Here is a 25143-nt window from a genome sequence, read left to right on the forward strand (position 1 = left end):
CTAACCTTTCAGTAGTGTTTCTACAGCAGCAGAGCAGCCACTGTTCAATAAATAGATACACTTGTAACAAAAATAGAAATCAAACTGATACAAGGTGAATAAATCTGTTGCTTCCTAGATTTCTCTAGGTAGTATATTGTTACAGACTGTCAGCAGTCTCAATTCAAATACAGTTGTGGAAAAAACACCTGAAAACTAATACATATTAATACACCTTTTTTCTGCCAATGTAGGTACTAGGCAGTATATTATTTCAGACTATCCTCAGTCTTGATTTCAAACAATCCCTAATTGTAGAGGAAATATGAAAGCTGTTTTAGACCCTCAACGGTCTTAATTAATGTATAGTCCTTTCAAGACAATTTGTTTAATCCCTTCCGCAGGATGTTAGCAAGTGTATTTAAATCACAGTCTCCTTCATAGGCCTTTAGGGAATAAACACAGTCAGGGAGTTCCTCTTAATTATGGTGAGTTATACTCTCAATTTCATATCCCACATGATCGTGTACTATGTAAAGAGGGTTATATACATAGAAAGACTCTTTACCGGGATAGACTGGAGGTCTTTCTAGCATTCAGCTTGCTGCGGCTGCACGCCTTCACTGGCCGTGCTGTTACACCTGTGTAGTGTCCAGATAGCCACCTCCGTATTTATTAAAGATCCTCCGCATAGGTAGCTTTCTGCGGCTTACCTCGATGTTGGTAATTTATCTCTGTGGGTACCCTTCAGAGTTGGATTTTCAATATATGTGGAGCTGTATTTGCCGGCGTCTCTGCAACAAATAAAAACGCGTTTCTCCGCCTGGCTGTCAGCGGCTTCCTCAGTTAGTGTAATTATGCACTGCCACACACTCCTTTTATCCGTCTCTTGGAAGTGTGCGCATGCGTTCTTTCTTAATTATTTCTTAATCCTTTCTCCACACCTCATTTATATTTCACCTGTGTGACACAGATCTGGTGTATCAAACACTTATAATGAAGAAATTTTGGATTATAAAGGGTATATAAGTGTTTGATACACCAGATCTGTGTCACACAGGTGAAATATAAATGAGGTGTGGAGAAAGGATTAAGAAATAATTAAGAAAGAACGCATGCGCACACTTCCAAGAGACGGATAAAAGGAGTGTGTGGCAGTGCATAATTACACTAACTGAGGAAGCCGCTGACAGCCAGGCGGAGAAACGCGTTTTTATTTGTTGCAGAGACGCCGGCAAATACAGCTCCACATATATTGAAAATCCAACTCTGAAGGGTACCCACAGAGATAAATTACCAACATCGAGGTAAGCCGCAGAAAGCTACCTATGCGGAGGATCTTTAATAAATACGGAGGTGGCTATCTGGACACTACACAGGTGTAACAGCACGGCCAGTGAAGGCGTGCAGCCGCAGCAAGCTGAATGCTAGAAAGACCTCCAGTCTATCCCGGTAAAGAGTCTTTCTATGTATATAACCCTCTTTACATAGTACACGATCATGTGGGATATGAAATTGAGAGTATAACTCACCATAATTAAGAGGAACTCCCTGACTGTGTTTATTCCCTAAAGGCCTATGAAGGAGACTGTGATTTAAATACACTTGCTAACATCCTGCGGAAGGGATTAAACAAATTGTCTTGAAAGGACTATACATTAATTAAGACCGTTGAGGGTCTAAAACAGCTTTCATATTTCCTCTACAATTAGGGATTGTTTGAAATCAAGACTGAGGATAGTCTGAAATAATATACTGCCTAGTACCTACATTGGCAGAAAAAAGGTGTATTAATATGTATTAGTTTTCAGGTGTTTTTTCCACAACTGTATTTGAATTGAGACTGCTGACAGTCTGTAACAATATACTACCTAGAGAAATCTAGGAAGCAACAGATTTATTCACCTTGTATCAGTTTGATTTCTATTTTTGTTACAAGTGTATCTATTTATTGAACAGTGGCTGCTCTGCTGCTGTAGAAACACTACTGAAAGGTTAGGTGTATATCATAAAATCTTTTATGTCAAAGTATAGAGAGATTGTGTGTCGTGGGCCCATTATTGTATGTTATGTTAAATGTGGATTGTTGATTTTATTGCAGGCTGGTGTATATTATATACGGTTGCAAATATTTATCTGTGTTTTTTAAAAGAGAATAGACATTTTTTTTTTTTTTTTTGAACCAATGGAGGTATATTAAATATATTAATACTGAATCAGCGCTTTCTTTTTTCTATTTGTATTTTTTTGTCTTAAAAAGGGAGTTTGAGTAGACTTCCCATAGAGAGAGCAGCAGTTTCAGTGTAATTTATAATAAGATCAGCGCCAAGTACCTTTATTTCTGTAGTCATTACTGACTGACATTTTAAAAGATCCACAGGTGGAGATAATTATTTCACGTGTGATTCTGTGAGGAGACCTGGAAAACATGCACTGTTAGTGCTCCCTGAGGAATGGAGCTTGGCAAACGCTGCCCTAAAAGAATCACAATGAGCTACAGTATATAGCACTTGCAGCCACTTCTGCACTTATCTGCTTCCCTCGTGTGAGCTTCAGTACAGGTCAGTAATGATGCAGATACTATTCTCCATACAGTATTATATACCATATTCTATGGGCATCCGGGGCTAGGGGCTCTTAATTCCTTCCAAGAGGTCGCTGGTTTACAGTTTGCTGCATTAGATATACAGAGCTGCTAAAATGAAAGTATCCCTATATAATAAAATAAAAACCCTGGAGCAAGTTCTAAGGCTCGTAATGGAGAAGGAGAGACTGAGACCGCCAGCTCTATCAGCGCTGACATGTCCTGCTTTTCAAGCCGGACCCAATTGCTTAGCAGGCAGCTCCAGGAACTTTGTAGGGGACCCCTAACCCAGGTCATATAGTTGTCTAAGTGTCTGTGTCCCATAGCAATGGCACCCGCTATAGCTACACCCATGTGTACAGGATTCCCACTTAATCTAATTGCGCTCTTTGGGGCGATTCAATTGTTTAGCCGGCGGCTATTTTTTTAAGGGGCCCGACGAAGTAATTCAATTGTTGACATTTCTGCCTGCACCCTCGGGAGGATGCGAGCAGAAGTGTCCGAGAAACCCGTGATCACGGCGCGCTAACTGCATTTAGGACGCCTTAACCAGAAATTTAGACTGGTTGAGCCATTTTACACGGCTAAACCAGGCCTAATAGGGCATGAAGAAGGCAATAATTGAGTGGCCAGAACAATTTAATTGCAAAACTGGGCGCTCATTCATTATTGCCACCCCAGCCACATTTGAATCGCCCCCTTTGTGTTGCTATGGTGATGAAGCCAGGCCTTCATATACTGTGCCTATCTATTGGGTATATTGGGAAATGCACAACTCTTACCTGCACTGATCAGCTGTCACCTAAGACTGCATAGGTCCCCCTCATGCCACCAAACCCGCTCTGACCCATGGAGGCACAAGAGCGCTGACTGTGTCCTGTGGTATCTGGCACTAAGACGTTAGCAGCAGATCCTGTGAGGTGCGAGGTTAGGCCTTCATGGCTCACACTTGTTTTTCCAGCACATCCCACAGATGCTCGATTGGATTGAGGTCTGGGCAATATGGAGTCTAGCCATCACTATTTGGCTCTTGTCAGAGTCGCTCAGATCCTTACGTTTCCCCATTTATCCTGCTCCCAACACATCGCCTTCAAGAACTGACGGGTCACTCGCTGCCTAATATATCCCAGTCCTTGTCAGGTGCCGCTATAATGATACAGTCAGTGTTATTCACTTGATCTATCAGTGGTTTTAAGGTGCCCATCCACTAGCCGATTGTACGATTACAACATCATAATCGTGCAATCGCTCAGTAATCGGCCGCAAATCGTGCATCGAATGTCGGAAACAACCAGCGATGCGTGCTCCCACTGGTCGTTTCCGACATCAAAATCGGCCGAACATGCAGTCCAATCTGCCGATAACGACAGGTTAACCATCGGGGATGATTGATGTGCCTACATTGAATGATAAATCGGTCAGTGTAGGCACTGCACCCCCTAGGGGAACGTCAGTACAATTACGATGTCGTAATCCCTGATCTGCTAGTGGATGGGCACCTTAAATGTTATGGCTGATCGGTGTAAACCATGACTAAAGTGCGCATTCATTTGTGTGTGTCACTAGTTTTCCCTGCGCACAGGTGAGAATGAGCCCTGCATGCGCTTGGCTTTCTTATCTTGCCTAAAGGAAAAAAAAAACACAAACTTTTTTTTAAACTTTATTTTAAAAAAACAAGTTACATGCCAGGGTAAAAACGCACAGATGATGAACCAACAGCTCAAGGTATAAAAAGTTCCTCTCATTTCACAGGTGACTTATTATTGTGTCGGCCATTGAGAACTACAAAAGAAAAGGTGTTTCCGTAATAAAAACATGTCCATGACATCACTATAACACACACACACCGTACAAACATCTCGCACAGCCGCACTGGTGTAAAGTAAAAAGACGCAAATCCTCCAGCCGGGGCATAAGACGGGAAATAGCTCAGACCTTCTGCGACGGACGCTATGTCTAACTTTGTAACGTTTACAGTTCTGTCGCTTTTGTTAAACGGTTGCCTTGCGCTGTAGGCGGGCTGCTGTGACATCATAGTACAGGATCTTTACATGCACACTGGTCAGCTATAAACTGTAACATAATAAAGGGTGATACGATCAGGTCTCTCCTAATCCCCCATCCATACAGCTGGCAGAACATTGGCATCGATGTTTGGTGAATGACGACTTTGGATGTTTAACTTGCGCTGTAATTATGCCGAGAATCCGTGGCTCAATCTGCCGGGAAACTATAAGTCGCAATATGCGCTGCCAGCCTTTGGCAGGGCATGCTAGAACTTGTAGTTCAACGACAGCGGGAGAGTCACTTGCTGCATCTATAAAACTGTAACTCGGGCAAATGAACTTGGCTCATCCCTTTTATTTCTGAGTGTTGCTGGTTCCCGACACATTGGAAGCCTCAGGATAATGATGATGCACCACAAGACGCGTACTTTATTGTATATGCTCCGCTCCGGGCGTGGGGTGACGCTGCTTTCTAGGGAATCAGCCGCAGCCAAGTTAGAAATAAGGATGTTTATTTTATTTGTAAATGAAGGGAAATTATATTAATGAGCTGAGATGCGCCCCCCCCCCCCCCTGCAACTATGACTTTTTTTGTATCGATGTCTCAAGGCTGTTACGTCGCCCCAACTATGCCGTTAAAGGTAAAAAAAAAAAAAATTAAAGTTGCCCTGATCAATCTGTATACGTGGTGTTAGTATGTTTCAGGATCTGCTGCTGAACTCCACATTCTGAGATATATATATATATATCAAAATGAACAAAGGGGGTGCACTCACCAGTCTTCTAAAATGAGTTTTTATTTCATCTTTTTAAAAAAAATTTACAGCATCATAGTAAAGCTCCGACGTTTCGGTCCTAGCCATGGACCTTTGTCAAGGTACCTGATATAGGTTAATTAATAGGCTAAAATAATTTTATATATGTTTAAACATCTGAGGATGCTGAGTGAGTCCCACCCAATGGGAGATCTCCTGGTCCTGTCTTCTGAAGAGATTCTAGTAACTTAGATCCGCTGACTGCGGAATGGATCAGGGTGTGATGTATGATAGTATATATAACTTGTTACCAGTGGAAGAGTCTGGGTGCACTGGTACATAATAACCAGATTTAGGACCATAAATGTAACATTTACTTTTCAATTTAAACATGTCCCATCTAAAACCGTTCCCCTATAGCAGTGGTTTTCAAACTCTGGGCCTGATTCAGACCCGCTCGCAAGTGGGTCGATGGTGGCCCAGTGCGCATGCGCACGACGGTGCCGGCTCCGTCTTGTGCATGCGCGAGACCCGGATAGCGACGGGCAAACCGTCGCTCCGGGTCTCGCTCCAAAGGGGGCGTGCTGTCGATGTTGAGTGACAGCACACCCCCTTTGGTGGGCGGGCCAGGGGAGTGGCTGCCCAAACGGAGGCGTTCCCATGTGAACCCCTCCGTTTGGGCCGGCCCCACTGACATCACGAGTGATGTCAGTGGGAGAGATTTGAGGCTGTGTTAGAGCCGAAATCTCTCTGGGGCTTGCGGCAACGCGACCCTACCACAAGGGTCTCGTCGCAAGCCCGATGGTCGCGATGGTCTTGACAATCGCGACCATATTCCTGGCTGCTCGCTATACCTGTGGGTGGTCACCCACAGCTATGCGAGCGGCCAGGAGGCCGTTCTAAAATAAAAAAAAGACCGGCCCTGATTCAGAGCGAGCGTTCTGTCAGAGCGTCCGGCGCTGAATCAGGGCCTCTGTCCTCAGGACCACACACAGGTCACGTTATCCAGGTCACCCGGCAGGTGCACAGGTGTATTCATTACTCTCTTGACACATTTTAAAAGTTCCACTGGTGGAGTTAATTATTCCACTTGTGATTCTGGGAGGAGACCTGGAAAACATTCACTGTTTGGGGTCCTGAGCACTGAGTTTGAGAACCTGTGCCCTATACCCATTGCCTCTCTCACCCTGTCTGCCCACGTCTGGCTGAGCTGCCGGTCTATAAAATATAAAGCTCCTGGATCCGATCCAGTATTACTACATACATATAACACATGCAGTCAGGGGTTGTGGCACCAAAAGAGAAAATATTTATGTAAAAATTACCCAAATGTCACTCAAATATATAACGCTGTAATGTGCGCACATTTTGTATTTCAAGATTTAAGACCTAATTTGAGGATATGTAACTTTTTTTCTGGAAAGCTAATTGGATGAACTACAAACGTTTTCTGTTCACCTTCTAGCCCGGTTACCCGCTGGCGTTGCATTAAGCAGTGGAACGGTAGCTTGCCATCAGTAATGTCTGACCCCAACTTTCAATTCCCTTCCAATGACCACAAGTAAATGGAGCTTCCAAATAATGGCACCTTAATACAAATGTTCCCTAACACAAGTGTAAATACTGGTGGCAGTGGGGTCACTAGAAGCAGTGTGTCCCGTCCCCACGCCTAATTACATGCCTTTATCTGAGGTAAAAGCATATACGGGTATTTGGCACCAATGGGTAAGGGGCCTTATGTCTGAAAAGCACCAACTAACCCCCATATTCTCTGCTGTAGTGGATAGGGAAGGATACAGGAGAACTTGGACTACTGTATTTTCAAACTGAATTGATACAGGTAAGCTAAAATCCCCAGCTCACAAGTAAGTAGGTTAGAAGCAGCAATTATTTATTAAAACAAATATCTAAAAACCTTTTAGATAAATTCACATTGCCGGATTTATTATAACACAATTATAATGTGTAGGGGTGGCTTAAAGTTTTGGAAAAGCTTCACATTCTTCGCTAGTAACCAACAGAAAAAAATAGCTACTCGCGGATTGTCCGATAAATATGACATGGTGATTAATCTTTCTGCGCAGATTCCGCCCAGCGCCGCTGTGTAATGACGTCGATGCTACTGAAGTAGGTAATAAATGTAATAATATTATTCCATAATCAGACACGTTTCTATTATACGCTATATTGTTAGTAATTCTCCTTCTCCTCTGTTCTCACTTCTCATTTTTGCCTTTTTAATGTAAGTGAAAGTAGAAGAATTCTGCAGGTTCTGTCGCGGTTTCTAAGTCGTTTCCATGAGCAGAATATAAACCTTATTGTAGAAGATAATTTCCTTTTTACTATACAAGCGCTTTTATACATTTCATTGTGTTTTATGTAGAGCAACCGCAAAAATCATAATGCGCAGATCACAGGCGAAACGGGCAATTTAGTAATCGCCAACAACTTAAATACCGCTGAGCCCCCCCCCCTCTCTCTCTCTCCCCTCCCCCCCCCCTCTCTCTCTCTCCCCTCCCCCCCCCCCCTCTCTCTCCCCTCCCCCCCCCCCCCCCATTCATCTGTTTGTCAGACACCATCCATGGAAGTAATGAAATAAGACGCGTAACAGGGATATACGCCGAATATACGGTCCCACGACTAGCCCTTAGTTATAAGCGCAGTTTCGGCGATTACGGCTGGTTTCTTGATGCGCTGGTTTTTCAGTCACATTTATTCTCTGAATTAAAATCCCTTTAGAAAAAGACATTAATGGGAACGGTCTAAGCTGCCAGAGAGCACGTCTCCCGTCCCTGGGTCTGAGGGTCAGTCTCTCTGATTACTAGGCCTAGGTGGGGGGCGCAAACTTATATCGAAGTTTTCAAAATGATTCTGGTATCACGACCCTTTACCATCGTCACCACATCAGAAACATAATGTGATCGTTTTAAGTCAACTGGTTGGGTCATACTAGGGCAAGTTAGCGGTCGGGTAACGTATGTACGGGTCATACTAGGGCAAGTTAGCGGTCGGGTAACGTGTATATACGGGTCATACTAGGGCAAGTTAGCGGTCGGGTAACGTGTATATACGGGTCATACTAGGGCAAGTTAGCGGTCGGGTAACGTATGTACGGGTCACACTAGGGCAAGTTAGCAGTCGGGTAACGTATGTACGGGTCACACTAGGGCAAGTTAGCAGTCGGGTAACGTGTATATACGGGTCAAACTAGGGCAAGTTAGCGGTCGGGTAACGTATGTACGGGTCACACTAGGGCAAGTTAGCAGTCGGGTAACGTATGTACGGGTCACACTAGGGCAAGTTAGCAGTCGGGTAACGTATGTACGGGTCACACTAGGGCAAGTTAGCAGTCGGGTAACGTATGTACGGGTCACACTAGGGCAAGTTAGCAGTCGGGTAACATATGTACGGGTCACACTAGGGCAAGTTAGCAGTCGGGTAACGTATGTACGGGTCACACTAGGGCAAGTTAGCGGTCGGGTAACGTGTATATACGGGTCATACTAGGGCAAGTTAGCGGTCGGGTAACGTGTATATACGGGTCATACTAGGGCAAGTTAGCGGTCGGGTAACGTATGTACGGGTCACACTAGGGCAAGTTAGCGGTCGGGTAACGTATGTACGGGTCACACTAGGGCAAGTTAGCAGTCGGGTAACGTATGTACGGGTCACACTAGGGCAAGTTAGCAGTCGGGTAACGTATGTACGGGTCACACTAGGGCAAGTTAGCAGTCGGGTAACATATGTACGGGTCACACTAGGGCAAGTTAGCAGTCGGGTAACGTATGTACGGGTCACACTAGGGCAAGTTAACAGTCGGGTAACGCATGTACGGGTCACACTAGGGCAAGTTAGCAGTCGGGTAACGTATGTACGGGTCACACTAGGGCAAGTTAGCAGTCGGGTAACGTATGTACGGGTCACACTAGGGCAAGTTAGCAGTCGGGTAACGTATATATTTGTCAATCGGGTTCTGCAAACGTTTTGGGCCCATGCACCCACAATGTGTGGGCAGTTATTTCTCAGGCTGGCACAATAATGGCAGCGTGTATGGACATGGTAAGAATGGACCACTAACCTCTCCGGCCCGGGTCTGCACCCACCCATGCGCTACGCCGGAACCCACAGTCTTCAAAATGAAAACATTTCAAGTAGCTCGTTTAGCAATTTTCTTTATATCTAAACATTATTGATGCCTAATCTCACACCGATCGCTCTGACGCATGTAACCAGCTATTGTATAATTATCTATACACTGAATACATTCCCATCAATAGTTTTACACCCCGTCATTTCCGAATGCCAGGCAGGCCAGGGTTTACGGTACCATGGACATAAATATAGTGACGGCTTCAAGACCATTTCAAGAAAATGACGTTGCACAGCCCTTGGACCACGAATTGTATGCAGGAACAGAGGAACTGCCCGACTCTGACAAAACAAAGTACGGAGCACAGTAAGGGGGCGACACGTGTCACATGATCAGCTGTTCCCACCCCGCCTATTGGTTGCTGACAACACCCATCAGTGTGTAAAGAGGGTGACAGTATTAGATAGACCAGCTCATGTCCTGCCTACCTACTAAAGATGATATTCCATGGGGTACGTATGAGCCCCCCTCTCACTGCTCAGCAGTTACACCGTCCGTTGTTATACTCTGGATAAACCATGAACATCGCGCACACAGGACGTTGCAGTATTTGCATAGTTGATTTTTTTGTAAAATACCATTAACATTAAAGTGTCTCCCCCCCCCTACGTTACAGTAGCTAATCTGCATCAAGCAGAGGCTGTATTACCCGGAGCAAGGTACGTCAATGCTCGGGCGCTTAGATCACGCTAATGTAAAGCCTCCGGGATCCAGCCTTGTGTACTTGGCACTTACACCCATTAGTGGCAACAATGCTGCGGGCAGAACCACTATGTACAGTAAAGTCTCTGTGCTGTGCCAATGCTTAAAGTCCCCTGGATTTGGTTTTCGGTCGTTGCTGTGACGATGAGCTCGTATAGAGGAATCGCTGCTGCCATCCGCATTCGGTGCAGAAGATGTAGCGCATTTAACGTTACCCTTTGCGGAGAGGTTGTGCGATCTTACATTTTTTTTTACTTTGCATGGTTCAAAAATTGTGCCCGAGGCGGAACGGCCATCGGAGATGAGCGGGGAACAGGCCGGATAAACGGCGGCTAATTTTTATTACATACATCGCAGCCGATAATGGCCACCTAGACCAGTATAAATAGAATGGTATATTCCTCAGTATTGCCCGCTGCGGTTGCAGCCATAATAACACTTTACCCGGCAAAGCGATTTCTGGTGGGAGAAACGTTTGGAGCCGGAGGACGTTCTTAGGGGAATATTGATCTGTGAAAACTTGTTCCTATAAGTCGGGTAATATCCCAAAGATCGTCACCAAGAAATGAACGTGCCCAGCATGAATAGTAATATAGGAGGGGCACAAAGCTGGCAAACTTAATACTTTACAATAATAATAAAAAAAAACAAGTGTAAAAATGCAACTCTCGTATATCTGAAAGCATAAATAAAAAATCTGATAATAAATAGTCACATATCCTTATAAAAAGAACAGGCGAATGGGTAAAGTGCAAAAGGAAGCACCAGGGATTGTATCTCCGGTTGTTCTAAATCCGAATTTGGTATCCGACGTCATTGAGAGCGCTGAGGTCCGCCGGAGCCTTGTCCATCCTCGCTGGCCTAAGGAGAGAAACACAGCATAAGATTACTGCAGGCTGTGCCACCCTCTCACGGGCACTTACCAGCTATCTACAGGGCACGCAGCAGCAGCAACATTCATGAGAGGACGGGTATGGGGTTTATAATCCGGGACAATTGTAACGGTTGGTGTAAAACCGATGGGCTGTGCGGCTTCCCGCTGTCAGATACTCAATATCCACAATGGCACCATGGATTCTGGCATAGGTAGTAACACAGGCTTCAGCTACTACAGTACGCCACTATGTGTCCCCATGAGCCGTGGCTGTGTGCAGATGGCAGGCAGATTTTAGGAGCTCACCCTTGTCCTCAGGCGGAGCACTAAGTCACACATTACATAACAGAATTGTGACACTGCCCGTTCCTCAGTGATACAGCTCATGCAGACGTTACATAGTTTTGGATTCCGCTGTCTTGTTTTATAGTACCAGGAGGGTTTTGGGGGGGGGGGTTAGATATGTTTCAGATGCATTTGAGGTCAGAAAATGTTATTTTATCTCCTGCTCGTCTGGATTTCCCTATTTCTGAAGGTGGTAGGACAACCTGTAGCCATAGAGTGTATGCCCGCACATAACCCTTAGTCCAGCCCTAACCCTACCTATTGCATCCACCCCCAGCATCGCAGCCGGCTCCTGTGTAAGAGGAAGCCTCTTTATGAATCCAAGATAGACAATGTGAGAGTGCTGTATTCAAAAAGAGCACGTTCACATCGGCCATCTTGCCTCTTCCCTGGGAACCGTCTGAGATGAGGGGAGGAGACAATAGGAGTGACAGCGTCTGCCGCCCAGCAGGTCAGTATCCTGTGTCCACGGGCGGTTAGATAGTATAAGGTGGATGGATAGTCTATGTACTGGAGGTGGGCTGGATGCTATCACGTACCTATAGGCCCGCACATGCCTGTGCCTCTCACCAGGGGGCAAGTGGAAAGCCACAGACTGAGAGTTATATAGTGGGAGGAGCAGTGTCCCCAGCAGCACAGAGTATATCAGTAGATGAGGGATGTGTTAGTGAGGACAGGGCTGCATGTGACAGGGGCAGTGACATGATGTGAGGAGGGGAATGGAGGCAGCAGGAAGTCACAGACAGAGTTATATAGTGGGAGGAGCAGGGTCCCCCAGCAGCACAGAGTATATCAGGAGATGAGTGATGTGTTAGTGAGGACAGGGCTGCATGTGACAGGGGCAGTGACATGATGTGAGGAGGGGAATGGAGGCAGCAGGAAGCCACATACTGAGAGTTATATAGTTGGAGGAGCAGGGTCCCCAGCAGCACAGAGTATATCAGTAGATGAGTGATGTGTTAGTGAGGACAGGGCTGCATGTGACAGGGGCAGTGACATGATGTGAGGAGGGGAATGGAGGCAGCAGAAAGCCACAGACTGAGAGTTATATAGTGGGAGGAGCAGGGTCCCCCAGCAGCACAGAGTATATCAGGAGATGAGTGATGTGTTAGTGAGGACAGGGCTGCATGTGACAGGGGCAGTGACATGATGTGAAGAGGGGAATGGAGGCAGCAGAAAGCCACAGACTGAGAGTTATATAGTGGGAGGAGCAGGGTGCCCAGCAGCACAGAGTATATCAGGAGATGAGGGATGTGTTAGTGAGGACAGGGCTGCATGTGACAGGGGCAGTGACATGATGTGAGGAGGGGAATGGAGGCAGCAGGAAGCCACATACTGAGAGTTATATAGTGGGAGGAGCAGGGTCCCCAGCAGCACAGAGTATATCAGTAGATGAGTGATGTGTTAGTGAGGACAGGGCTGCATGTGACAGGGGCAGTGACATGATGTGAGGAGGGGAATGGAGGCAGCAGAAAGCCACAGACTGAGAGTTATATAGTGGGAGGAGCAGTGTCCCCAGCAGCACAGAGTATATCAGTAGATGAGTGATGTGTTAGTGAGGACAGGGCTGCATGTGACAGGGGCAGTGACATGATGTGAGGAGGGGAATGGAGGCAGCAGAAAGCCACAGACTGAGAGTTATATAGTGGGAGGAGCAGGGTGCCCAGCAGCACAGAGTATATCAGGAGATGAGGGATGTGTTAGTGAGGACAGGGCTGCATGTGACAGGGGCAGTGACATGATGTGAGGAGGGGAATGGAGGCAGCAGGAAGTCACAGACAGAGTTATATAGTGGGAGGAGCAGGGTCCCCCAGCAGCACAGAGTATATCAGGAGATGAGTGATGTGTTAGTGAGGACAGGGCTGCATGTGACAGGGGCAGTGACATGATGTGAGGAGGGGAATGGAGGCAGCAGGAAGCCACATACTGAGAGTTATATAGTGGGAGGAGCAGGGTCCCCAGCAGCACAGAGTATATCAGTAGATGAGTGATGTGTTAGTGAGGACAGGGCTGCATGTGACAGGGGCAGTGACATGATGTGAGGAGGGGAATGGAGGCAGCAGAAAGCCACAGACTGAGAGTTATATAGTGGGAGGAGCAGGGTCCCCCAGCAGCACAGAGTATATCAGGAGATGAGTGATGTGTTAGTGAGGACAGGGCTGCATGTGACAGGGGCAGTGACATGATGTGAGGAGGGGAATGGAGGCAGCAGGAAGTCACAGACAGAGTTATATAGTGGGAGGAGCAGGGTCCCCCAGCAGCACAGAGTATATCAGGAGATGAGTGATGTGTTAGTGAGGACAGGGCTGCATGTGACAGGGGCAGTGACATGATGTGAGGAGGGGAATGGAGGCAGCAGGAAGCCACATACTGAGAGTTATATAGTGGGAGGAGCAGGGTCCCCAGCAGCACAGAGTATATCAGTAGATGAGTGATGTGTTAGTGAGGACAGGGCTGCATGTGACAGGGGCAGTGACATGATGTGAGGAGGGGAATGGAGGCAGCAGAAAGCCACAGACTGAGAGTTATATAGTGGGAGGAGCAGGGTCCCCCAGCAGCACAGAGTATATCAGGAGATGAGTGATGTGTTAGTGAGGACAGGGCTGCATGTGACAGGGGCAGTGACATGATGTGAGGAGGGGAATGGAGGCAGCAGGAAGCCACAGACTGAGAGTTATATAGTGGGAGGAGCTGGGTCCCCCAGCAGCACAGAGTATATCAGGAGATGAGTGATGTGTTAGTGAGGACAGGGCTGCATGTGACAGGGGCAGTGACATGATGTGAGGAGGGGAATGGAGGCAGCAGGAAGCCACAGACTGAGAGTTATATAGTGGGAGGAGCAGGGTCCCCAGCAGCACAGAGTATATCAGGAGATGAGTGATGTGACAGTGAGGACAGGGCTGCATGTGACAGGGGCAGTGACATGATGTGAGGAGGGGAATGGAGGCAGCAGGAAGCCACAGACTGAGAGTTATATAGTGGGAGGAGCTGGGTCCCCCAGCAGCACAGAGTATATCAGGAGATGAGTGATGTGTTAGTGAGGACAGGGCTGCATGTGACAGGGGCAGTGACATGATGTGAGGAGGGGAATGGAGGCAGCAGGAAGCCACAGACAGAGTTATATAGTGGGAGGAGCAGGGTCCCCAGCAGCACAGAGTATATCAGGAGATGAGTGATGTGTTAGTGAGGACAGGGCTGCATGTGACAGGGGCAGTGACATGATGTGAGGAGGGGAATGGAGGCAGCAGGAAGCCACAGACGGAGAGTTATATAGTGGGAGGAGCTGGGTCCCCCAGCAGCACAGAGTATATCAGGAGATGAGGGATGTGTTAGTGAGGACAGGGCTGCATGTGACAGGGGCAGTGACATGATGTGAGGAGGGGAATGGAGGCAGCAGGAAGCCACATACTGAGAGCTATATAGTGGGAGGAGCAGGGTCCCCAGCAGCACAGAGTATATCAGTAGATGAGTGATGTGTTAGTGAGGACAGGGCTGCATGTGACAGGGGCAGTGACATGATGTGAGGAGGGGAATGGAGGCAGCAGAAAGCCACAGACTGAGAGTTATATAGTGGGAGGAGCAGGGTCCCCCAGCAGCACAGAGTATATCAGGAGATGAGTGATGTGTTAGTGAGGACAGGGCTGCATGTGACAGGGGCAGTGACATGATGTGAGGAGGGGAATGGAGGCAGCAGGAAGCCACAGACTGAGAGTTATATAGTGGGAGGAGCTGGGTCCCCCAGCAGCACAGAGTATATCAGGAGATGAGTGATGTGTTAGTGAGGACAGGGCTGCATGTGACAGGGGCAGTGACATGATGTGAGGAGGGGAATGGAGGCAGCAGGAAGCCACAGACTGAGAGTTATATAGTGGGAGGAGCTGGGTCCCCCAGCAGCACAGAGTATATCAGGAGATGAGTGATGTGTTAGTGAGGACAGGGCTGCATGTGACAGGGGCAGTGACATGATGTGAGGAGGGGAATGGAGGCAGCAGGAAGCCACAGACGGAGAGTTATATAGTGGGAGGAGCAGGGTCCCCCAGCAGCACAGAGTATATCAGGAGATGAGTGATGTGTTAGTGAGGACAGGGCTGCATGTGACAGGGGCAGTGACATGATGTGAGGAGGGGAATGGAGGCAGCAGGAAGCCACAGACTGAGAGTTATATAGTGGGAGGAGCTGGGTCCCCCAGCAGCACAGAGTATATCAGGAGATGAGTGATGTGTTAGTGAGGACAGGGCTGCATGTGACAGGGGCAGTGACATGATGTGAGGAGGGGAATGGAGGCAGCAGGAAGCCACAGACTGAGAGTTATATAGTGGGAGGAGCTGGGTCCCCCAGCAGCACAGAGTATATCAGGAGATGAGTGATGTGTTAGTGAGGACAGGGCTGCATGTGACAGGGGCAGTGACATGATGTGAGGAGGGGAATGGAGGCAGCAGGAAGCCACAGACGGAGAGTTATATAGTGGGAGGAGCTGGGTCCCCCAGCAGCACAGAGTATATCAGGAGATGAGGGATGTGTTAGTGAGGACAGGGCTGCATGTGACAGGGGCAGTGACATGATGTGAGGAGGGGAATGGAGGCAGCAGAAAGCTATATACATATGGGGAGATGTAATAAGTCTTGGAGGGAGATAAAGTGGAGAAGTTACCCATAGCAACCAATCAGTTTCTAAGTGTCATCTCATAGACTGCTCTAGATAATTGATAGTTAGAAGCTGATTGGTTGTTTTAGGAAACTTCTCCACTTTATCTTTCTCCAAGGAGGAGATGTACTAACCCTTGGAGAGAGATAAAGTACCAACCAATCAGCCCCTGTCATTTTGCAAGAAGAGCCTGTAAAATGATTGTTAGGAGCTGAATAGTTGCTATGGGTAACTTCTCTACTTTATCACTTTCCAAGGCTTATTACATCTGCCCTCAAGAGGTTTATAACACTCGGATACATCCTTATAAAGAAAACATACATACATACATACATACATACATACCATACACAATGTGTGTGTATGTATGTATGTATGTATGTATGTATGTGTGTGTGTGCGCGTGTGTATATATATATATATATATATATATATATATATACATATATATATATATATATATATATATATATAATCACACACACTCATTAATTATATATATATATACACACACACACATATATACACCTATATACACACACACACACACATATACATATATATATATATATATATATATATGTTTATTTTGTGTTATATACAATTGGATTGTTGGGAGTAATAAGGTTTTTCTCCCAATAAAATAATAACACTGTGATGGTTGTAGTTGTATTCTGACTGTATTACGTGAATGACACCGGTATAAATAACAATTACGCCATCTCGTCAGGCATTTCGCTCTCATCACATTGCAGATCCTTGAACGCTTGTGACGGCAGGACATGGGGCGCAAAGGTCAGCAATGAGAGCCTGGCAGCTGGGGCAGACAGCTGGGGCACTGGGGCAGACAGCTGGGGCACTGAGCGGGTCAATGAGGCAGTGCCTACAAATAGACCCCTGTGCTATCACCAATGACTGCGGAGGCGTGCTGCTACATCCCACGCTCTAGATATTCCTGTACCGGGGTGACTGAGGGGAAGACTGACGCCGTGCCGCAAGTTACTATAATTACCAGCAGCTCTCTCTGATTACGTTACGTGTGTCTGTAAGTATAGCCCATGGTGTAATGCCCCCTCCCCACCTGCAATGTTTACTGTAGTATATATTTGGATACATGAGGCTGATCCCGTCTTAGGCTCCTGACTAATGTTTAACAACAGTAGTATTTACAGGAGAAAACAATTCGGCTGAATGGAGGGGGGCGTGCCTGGGCCCGTCACAGGGGAGAGGGGGGTGTTACATGAGGCAGCAGAATCTTTAATTATACACTGACTGGTACACACGGGGCTGTAAGTAATGTGGCAGCAGCTAACGTCACATTACGACATGGCACCTGTCACCGCAGCCTGCCACACAGTCTGCGGATTTAACCCATTTATGACTGGGTGCATTTTGTCGCTTTGTGATCCGAATTCCGCCGTTTTGCTATTAGTTTATTTCAACGGCTTTGTGTAAAGTCACAATTTTCTTTCGAGCAAAACGCATTCTTTCTGTAACACCGTGAAAAAAATATAGTTCAGATTATTTTTTCTCTTTAATATTTTTACCTAATTACAGCAACCCTAAAAGTCTGCACTAAAGTTAACTGTCCAGTTCTACTGCATATGGGGGTCCCAAATATATGTTAATGAAGCCTATAGTAGGGCCTTCACCGGTATGCACAGATTTTTCTGTCATTTCACTTAAACAAAATATATTTATTTTTGCATAATTGGAGCTTTGCTAGATTCCTGACACGTCTGCCTCTGACAGATCCAGGTGACACGGTCTATGGGCCATATTCAATTAGCCGTGTGAGTTCAACCGCGACTAATTGCCGGCCCAAAGACCCCCGGCGCGGGGATTAGCTATTCAATTAAATAGCTTTTTCCCCGCATCGTATAATCGGGACTCGTGCACGTAAACACACATTCTGCCAAACCGACAGAATCAGTGTGTTTCTCCCTCGCGCGCAAGGCCAATTAGGCCGTTTTTACCTCACACCTCCATGAGGTGCGTGGTAAAGTCCGACTGCGGGGACTCCCACGCGAGGAATCCCCTCTATTCTAATTGAATATGGCCCGATATCACGCTCTGACAGTTCCCGGTCTGGTAACTTCCCTATTGTGTTGTCACAGGACGTCACGTTGTTACTGAGCGGCAGAATTCAGAGAGGCCATTCAACTGTTTTGTGTCCAGCTCTCTCTTTAAGGCGCTAGACGTAGCAATTCCATTGTTGCTCCGTCTGAGCACGATAGCCGCCAACGCCGGCATTTCTGCTCGCACCTTCAGGAGGGTGCGAGCAAGAATCTGCGAGAAACCCGTGGTTAGGGCCCTAACCGGGACTTTAGACTGGTTTCATAGGGCGTGAAAAGGGCAATACTTAATGGGTGCCCAGAACAATTGAATTGCAAAACTTGGCGTTCATTAATTATCGTCGCCCACGCAATAATTGAATCGTCCCCTCAGTGACTATGCAGCTGGGTTCCACATATGGGGGGAGCACAGCACAAGTTGCACCCATTGCAGATGTAAATGGAAGTAATTAACAAAGACTATTGTACTAAGCATATCTGTTGTCATTATATTTATTACAATATCTGTGTACCCATCACCTACACATAACGGAGGCAGCCATTTTGAGAAATAAACCAATATTCAGCCTATCAATTCTCCAGTGTATAGTGAATTCATAGGCTGCATTCTCAAGGTTCAGGCCTGCACTGTGTATAGGTGGCGGCAGGGCAGTAATTAGGGGTGTGCGACCGGTGCCGCGCCCACTGCCCGTGCTTCTGGCTAGTGGGGTGCCTGGAATCAGTGCGGCTGCACCACAGGAGTGTCCTAGACGCTCCATACAGGCACATTGCAGTGTGTGCAGCTGAGCTGGAGCGTCCTCAGGAAGTTCCAAGTCAGCGCTGCACTTGTGACTAAAAAGAGTGGACGATTCGCTATTACAGGCGTGTCGTGGGATGAATAAGGAGTATACTTGCATGCTTGCTGCTCCACTGAAAAATACACTTCACGACTCACTTATATTACCTCAAAATGCGATATTCAATAATAAATGACATTATAGACGTATCCTCATAGATCACTGCTGCAGTCAGCGCGCTAGTTGCATTTTCTTGTTACCAAAACTGATTCATTTGATATGTGACCCTTGTTTATCTGTGTGTGACTGAGTCGCTACCCTATATACTACAATCCAGCCCCGTGGCTTTCTTCCACGCCAAGTTCCATTGTGCTTGGTATACAGACTCAGTCGCACACAGATATACAAGTGTCACATATTAAATTACTTAGCACAGTCTTCTGGTGTGTTCTGGACACACCACATTGCGACTAAGAGCCGGATTCAATTAGACGCGAAAAGCCGTAATCCGCGAAAAAGTTTTGCCTACTGCCGCTGTACGCCTGCTTGCGTCTTATCTCCAAATTCAAATCCAGGACATTTTCGCGTACGCAGAAACTCAATGCACTGTAACAGGCGGAAAAGTATCTCCAATGAATGTCAGGCGGGAAAAAGTGCTAAATCTCTATGCAAATGTGGGGAATTGATTCAGAACCCTTTGGACACCCCCCCAAAGGACAAATCAGGCAAAAAAAAATAAAAAATTACCTCAGAACACCCCAAAAAAGACATAATTTTTGGGGCAAAAATAAAAAAAATTGGGGGGACAAGGATAAAAGCTAGCGAAATAGGTTTCCTGGGGGGCTGTCTGGATGGGCCAGGTGTTTTTAGGATTGCAGGTGCATGCAGCAGGTGGATTTTTCACATTTTTTAAAAGAAACACAAAAATATACTAGCACCCATTTTCCAGGACCCCAAATTTGACAGGAGTATTTATTTTCACCTAAAAATATGGTTTTCTATAATTCTTCACCACTTTTACAAAAAAAAGCTTCTAGAAAGGTTTTAACACAACTTAAGAACACAAAGGGGCCTATGTATCAAAGCTTGATGTGAGATATAATTGTGAAATATATATCACCAACCAATCAGCTCCAAACTATCATTTCTTAAACACAGCCTGCAAAATGTAAGTTAGAAGCTGATTGGTTGGTGATATATATCTCACATCAAGCTTTGATACATAGGCCCCAAAGTACATTAGGGCTAATAATACACATCTGTAATGATTTCCAGTGTCACAGCTTATTTTGGGGTACAGACGGATTCCCCCAATCTATTCAGTACTTTCCGCCTGTTATGCATTTGCCTATTTCCGTTTTCACCTGTTCTGTAACTGAATAGGATGAAACGCGGGGCTGCGCATGCCGCAAATTTGCGTCCCAAACAGGCGAAGGCGGCGGACAGTACAACTTTTTTCATGGCTAATTGAATACGGGACTAAGACGCATTTTCAGCAAAAAACATTTTTTTTAAAAGACGCAAAGACGCCTGGCACTGTGTCGATGGAACCTGGCGGCTCACTTGTGCCAGGCATCTTGTGCCACGTGGTGTACTGAGGCCACATCTGTACAAATATACATTTTGAACAGTGTTGTTCACAATGGACAGGAATACTCCTTCACCGAATATATACTTTATAAAACATGTATAGATTTTTTTTTTTTTATATTAAAAAAGTAGATTTACTGCCAATGGCCAATAGACCTTAGAAATTACATTCCTGGTGCCAAGATGGTCATTAAACCACTATTGGTTTTATATTATTGTCTGAATCGGCTTCATAAAAATGTAATTTGCTCCTTCTGGCTCTGAAGCTCACATCAAGAGCCAATTCACACAGAGAGGCAGCTTCAGGGACTTCACAGAGATAAATGATCTCACATGCGGGATCTGGCCGGGAGGCCAGCCATGCGGGATCTGACCGGGAGGCCAGCCCTGGGGGATCTGACCGGGAGGCCAGCCCTGGGGGATCTGACCGGGAGGCCAGCCCTGGGGGATCTGACCGGGAGGCCAGCCCTGGGGGATCTGACCGGGAGGCCAGCCCAGGGGGATCTGACCGGGAGGCCAACCACGAGGGATCCGACCGGGAGGCCAGCCACGAGGGATCCGACCGGGAGGCCAGCCACGAGGGATGTGACCGGGAGGCCAGCCACGAGGGATGTGACAGGGAGGCCAGCCACGAGGGATGTGACCGGGAGGCCAGTCACGTGGGATCTGACCGGATGTGACTGGCATGAGTGCGCTGTGGACGGTTAGCGGCTGCGGGTACAAGTGATGGATAGTCCAATACTCACGATTTATCTCTCCGGCAGACGCGTCTCTGGGGGCTGATTCGGACTCTCGGGGGGGACACGGACTTCCCCCTCCTTTCTTTCACAGGCGATTGAACACTTGAGGACTTTAGTATCTGCGAGCAGTAAAGAGAGAGATGAGTGAGGATAGGCGTCTGTATGGGCTGGAATGGGGACATTTCTCAGTGATCATCGGTTCTTAACAACTGGTCTTAAAGAATTGATCTCACATGTTGTAACTACAATCATGCAACATATATAGCATAGAGTGTGGCATATTATATATATATATATATATATATATATATATATATATATATATATATATAGTCCTCAGGGCCAGGTCTCTCCTCCATACCTGAGACACCCCAGCATTTCACCCTTCCCGTCCTGTAATGCTACTTACCACCTATAAGGCTAAGTGTCACAGGGGCACTTTACGTGTTGCTGTACATTAGCCAGAGGAACGTGCCCATAGCGGGTAAATACTGAGTTACTGTCAAACGAGCACGGATAAATGTCAGCGCTTGAGCAAGAGGCAGATGAAGAGGTATCGTAACATGATAATGGCCCTGTGCAATGACATCACTGAGCAGCTCTCCGCAGCGCTATAAAAGCCGCCGACCTACACAGCTCGCAATCTTCAGTACCGCAGCACATATAAATAATGGAAAACTTACCTCTGGAACTTTGAGATGACCCAGAATTATAGGTGCTGTGCACCCCCCCGTTACTCCCCGTCACGTGGGCCAATGTTGGCACTTACCTCTAGGGGTAGGATCACAAGGGGGGTTCTGCTCTGGGATGTGGCCGGGGGGCTCTCCTCTGGGATGTGGCCGGGGGGCTCTCCGCTGGGATGTGGCCGGGGGGCTCTCCTCTGGGATGGGGCCGGGGGGCTCTCCTCTGGGATGCGGCCGGGGGGCTCTCCTCTGGGATGCGGCCGGGGGGCTCTCCTCTGGGATGCGGCCGGGGGGCTCTCCTCTGGGATGTGGCCGGGAGGCTCTGCTCTGTGACCTGGCCGGAGGGCTCTGCTCTGGGACGTGGCCGGGGGGCTCTGCTCTGTGATATGGACGTTTCTGGGCGGTTACTGCGCAGACACACAGAAAAGTTGTGTCTCATGGGAGTGTGGTGGGCGTGTAGCCAGTCTCCCGTGCCCGTCGGTGGCATGGTACGGAGAAGGAACGCCTCACTCAGACACTGTAGTTACAGAAAAATAACTATTTTTTACTACAAAACACTAATTGGTAAAAAACAACAAAAAACTATCTATAAACCTGCTTGAGAGTTTGGTCATACTATGAGAGTGCCGGATATAATAATCACTCTCTGTCTGGTATCTTTAAACATAAACCATGGGAGTCTGTGTTACAGAAATAGCAGGTGACGGGCTGCAGGCTTAGATCGCCTCCTCGATATTACAATACTGCACAATGACATCATTTGGCCGGTCTTGCAGAGCGTAACCTAGCGCCATCCACGTATCGTGCGTGACCTCGGAGGACACATTTTCATCTTATTACTCAGTCGATGCCGGAGACAAATGGAAACAGGAGTCATGTAAAGCTCTATCTTTAGACGCACAATATTCTGAGATCTACATTGACACATGTAACATTTGTGAGTTAGACAAGTTTTATTTCAGCCATTATTGCAGCGTAAGGATTTTGTCCTCTTTATAGAAAGGTTAAAACAAGAGAAATAAGAGATTTACTGTAATAAAGAGCCAATCGTTTAACCTTGGTGGCATTATAAAACGTTACGAGATTGGCATGAAACTAATATACTCATAGTTCCGGCCTATAAGCAGCTATGATACTAATATACTCATAGTTCCGGGCTATAAGCAGCTATGATACTAATATACTCATAGTTCCGGGCTATAAGCAGCTATGATACTGATATACTCATAGTTCCGGGCTATAAGCAGCTATGATACTAATATACTCATAGTTCCATGCTATAAGCAGCTATGATACTAAAATACTCATAGTTCCGGGCTATAAGCAGCTATAATACTAATATACTCATAGTTCCGGCTATAAGCAGCTATGATACTGATATACTCATAGTTCCGGGCTATAAGCAGCTATGATACTAATATACTCATAGTTCCGGGCTATAAGCAGCTATGATACTGATATACTCATAGTTCCGGGCTATAAGCAGCTATGATACTAATATACTCATAGTTCCATGCTATAAGCAGCTATGATACTAATATACTCATAGTTCCTGGCTATAAGCAGCTATGATACTAATATACTCATAGTTCCGGGCTATAAGCAGCTATGATACTAATATACTCATAGTTCCGGGCTATAAGCAGCTATGATACTAATATACTCATAGTTCCGGGCTATAAGCAGCTATGATACTAATATACTCATAGTTCCGGGCTATAAGCAGCTATGATACTGATATACTCATAGTTCCTGGCTATAAGCAGCTATGATACTGATATACTCATAGTTCCGGGCTATAAGCAGCTATGATACTAATATACTCATAGTTCCGGGCTATAAGCAGCTATGATACTAATATACTCATAGTTCCGGGCTATAAGCAGCTATGATACTAATATACTCATAGTTCCGGGCTATAAGCAGCTATGATACTAATATACTCATAGTTCCGGGCTATAAGCAGCTATGATACTAATATACTCATAGTTCCGGGCTATAAGCAGCTATGATACTAATATACTCATAGTTCCGGGCTATAAGCAGCTATGATACTAATATACTCATAGTTCCGGGCTATAAGCAGCTATGATACTGATATACTCATAGTTCCGGGCTATAAGCAGCTATGATACTGATATACTCATAGTTCCATGCTATAAGCAGTTATGATACTAATATACTCATAGTTCCATGCTATAAGCAGCTATGATACTAATATACTCATAGTTCCATGCAATAAGCAGCTATGATACTAATATACTCATAGTTCCGGGCTATAAGCAGCTATGATACTGATATACTCATAGTTCCGGGCTATATAAGCAGCTATGATACTAATATACTCATAGTTCCGGGCTATAAGCAACTATGATACTGATATACTCATAGTTCCGGCCTATAAGCAGCTATGATACTAATATACTCATAGTTCCGGGCTATATAAGCAGCTATGATACTGATATACTCATAGTTCCGGGCTATAAGCAGCTATGATACTAATATACTCATAGTTCCGGCCTATAAGCAGCTATGATACTAATATACTCATAGTTCCGGGCTATATAAGCAGCTATGATACTAATATACTCATAGTTCCGGGCTATAAGCAGCTATGATACTGATATACTCATAGTTCCGGACTATAAGCAGCTATGATACTAATATACTCATAGTTCCGGGCTATAAGCAGCTGTGATACTGATATACTCATAGTTCCATGCTATAAGCAGCTATGATACTGATATACTCATAGTTCCTGGCTATAAGCAGCTATAATACTGATATACTCATAGTTCCGGGCTATAAGCAGCTATGATACTAATATACTCATAGTTCCGGGCTATAAGCAGCTATGATACTAATATACTCATAGTTCCATGCTATAAGCAGCTATGATACTGATATACTCATAGTTCCATGCTATAAGCAGCTATGATACTAATATACTCATAGTTCCATGCTATAAGCAGCTATGATACTAATATACTCATAGTTCCATGCTATAAGCAGCTATGATACTGATATACTCATAGTTCCGGGCTATAAGCAGCTATGATACTGATATACTCATAGTTCCGGGCTATAAGCAGCTATGATACTAATATACTCAAAATTCCATGCTATAAGCAGCTATGATACTAATATACTCATAGTTCCTGGCTATAAGCAGCTATGATACTAATATACTCATAGTTCCAGGCTATAAGCAGCTATGATACTGATATACTCATAGTTCCG

General features: G+C 46.0%; 1 protein-coding gene across 1 annotated transcript in view; it reads right to left on the reverse strand.

Moving 5' to 3' along the window:
* Window positions 1-7893: 7893 nt before the first annotated feature.
* The window catches only part of VASH2 (vasohibin 2), an 88255-nt gene continuing 71005 nt past the window's right edge, over window positions 7894-25143 (reverse strand). Inside the window, exons 7-8 of the mRNA XM_088458851.1 lie at window positions 21227-21339; window positions 7894-11037 (exon numbers count right to left, since the gene is read on the reverse strand). Of these exons, the coding sequence (XP_088314977.1) occupies window positions 10965-11037; window positions 21227-21339 (186 nt within the window). The 3' untranslated portion in view covers window positions 7894-10964. The remainder of the gene's footprint in view (window positions 11038-21226; window positions 21340-25143) is intronic.

Source organism: Taudactylus pleione, unplaced genomic scaffold (assembly GCF_031769625.1).
Source record: "Taudactylus pleione unplaced genomic scaffold, aTauple2 ptg000860l, whole genome shotgun sequence".
Classification (NCBI taxonomy): domain Eukaryota; kingdom Metazoa; phylum Chordata; class Amphibia; order Anura; family Myobatrachidae; genus Taudactylus; species Taudactylus pleione.